The sequence below is a fragment of the Octodon degus genome, unplaced genomic scaffold (assembly GCF_000260255.1).
Source record: "Octodon degus isolate 3935 unplaced genomic scaffold, OctDeg1.0 scaffold00279, whole genome shotgun sequence".
In the NCBI taxonomy this organism is placed as follows: Eukaryota; Metazoa; Chordata; class Mammalia; order Rodentia; family Octodontidae; genus Octodon; species Octodon degus.
In genome coordinates, this window is record NW_004524855.1 from 1,429,942 (window position 1) to 1,431,323 (window position 1,382).

At 59.0% G+C, this 1,382-nt stretch overlaps 1 protein-coding gene across 1 annotated transcript in view; it reads right to left on the reverse strand.

The window, feature by feature from the left end:
• The window catches only part of Fth1 (ferritin heavy chain 1), a 2,603-nt gene extending 2,053 nt beyond the window's left edge, over positions 1-550 (reverse strand). Inside the window, exons 1-2 of the mRNA XM_023707022.1 lie at positions 455-550; positions 19-184 (exon numbers count right to left, since the gene is read on the reverse strand). Coding sequence (XP_023562790.1) covers positions 19-184; positions 455-550 — 262 coding nt within the window. The remainder of the gene's footprint in view (positions 1-18; positions 185-454) is intronic.
• Between the last annotated feature and the right edge of the window lie 832 nt (positions 551-1,382).

Below are 1,382 nucleotides of genomic sequence, written 5' to 3' on the forward strand. Positions count from 1 at the left end.
TCGGTCCCTAGTCTGGACGCTGGGGACACGTGCGCAGGGCCCCTTGGGACCAGGGCTGGGCCCGGAGCCGCACCTCGGCCAGAGCCTCCTCGTTGACAGCTCGGCTGTTCCGAGTGGACGGCGTCACGGGCACCACGGACCCGCAGGTCCCCCGGCTAGAGCGGAATCGTGGTGGTGCTGAGCACTGAAAAGAGGGACCTCTGAGTTGCAGCAGGCCGGAGGCTCTCAGCTGTGGAAACGCGACCCAGGCCCAGGCCCTCCACCTATGGCTGCTCTGGAGGAGGGGGACAGGCCAGAGGATGTGACTTTTGAGTCCTGTCCCTGGGTCTTTCTCAGGACCCGCGCAGTTGGCACCTGGATCCCCAGGCTTCAACAGAGCAGCTCTGCCAAAATGAAACCGCGGGGAGCGTTGGCGGTGGCTCTGCGGCCTCCCCGTACCCATGGCAACACGCACCCTGGCAGGAGGCTTTGGGGTCCTGGTCAGAGGCCCGGGTACATGCAGCCACAGCGCGTGATGTACATGCAGCTGCCCCCACGACAGCATAACCATTGTACACTGCGGACGTGCACGCAGAATGTTAAAAACTACACCAGGCTGGAATGTGGGGTGCTTGTTGGGGTGCCCAGAGGTGGACATGGAAGCAGGCCCTTTAGGTGGGTGCCACAACAAGTGCTTCAGCTTCCTTGGGAGGCCCTGGCCACACTACTCTGGCTTTGGTTTTAGGAACTTTCCCACTGAATCAACAGAGAAACCACTGGGATAGTAGAACCTGGTCACTATGTGCAGGATTCAAAGCTCTCCAGCGTGGCAGCACAGCCAGGCAGAACATCCCCAGGTGGAAGTGGAGTGAAAGGGAAGACTCACCTACGTGTATATGGGCGACAGAAGCTAACATAAGCCCGTGGGCAGAGTAGCACACCTCGCTCTAAAGGCAGCGAGTGCAGGCAAAGCTCTGCCTTGTAAGGGTGCCCGCTCCCGCCCCCCAAAACTTACATATCCAGTGCAGTTTCCACAGAACGTGGGGGGCCCAAAGCTCACGCAGAAGAGTGTGTGGAGAAGGCAGCATTTGGGGGAGAAGAGGTTGCGAGGGTGGACTCTCCTCGCTGCTGTGAAGAAGGCACCGTACCCACTGTGAGCCAGCGCTGCACGAGGAGAGACAAGGTTGCTGTGACCAAGCAGTTGGAGCCACAGAGTCGTGAGGACTCGGGTGTGGAGCTGGCAGAGCTGCCCCAGTGCAGTCCGTGCTTCGGGCTAGGGGAGAAGGATGGGCTTTGTCAATGATGTCTGACCCACTGATACCTCGGGAAGAGTGATACCTTCTATGTTTAAAAATCCAAGTCTTAAAACAGCCCAGAAAACTTGAGAGGCATGAGTGGAGGAT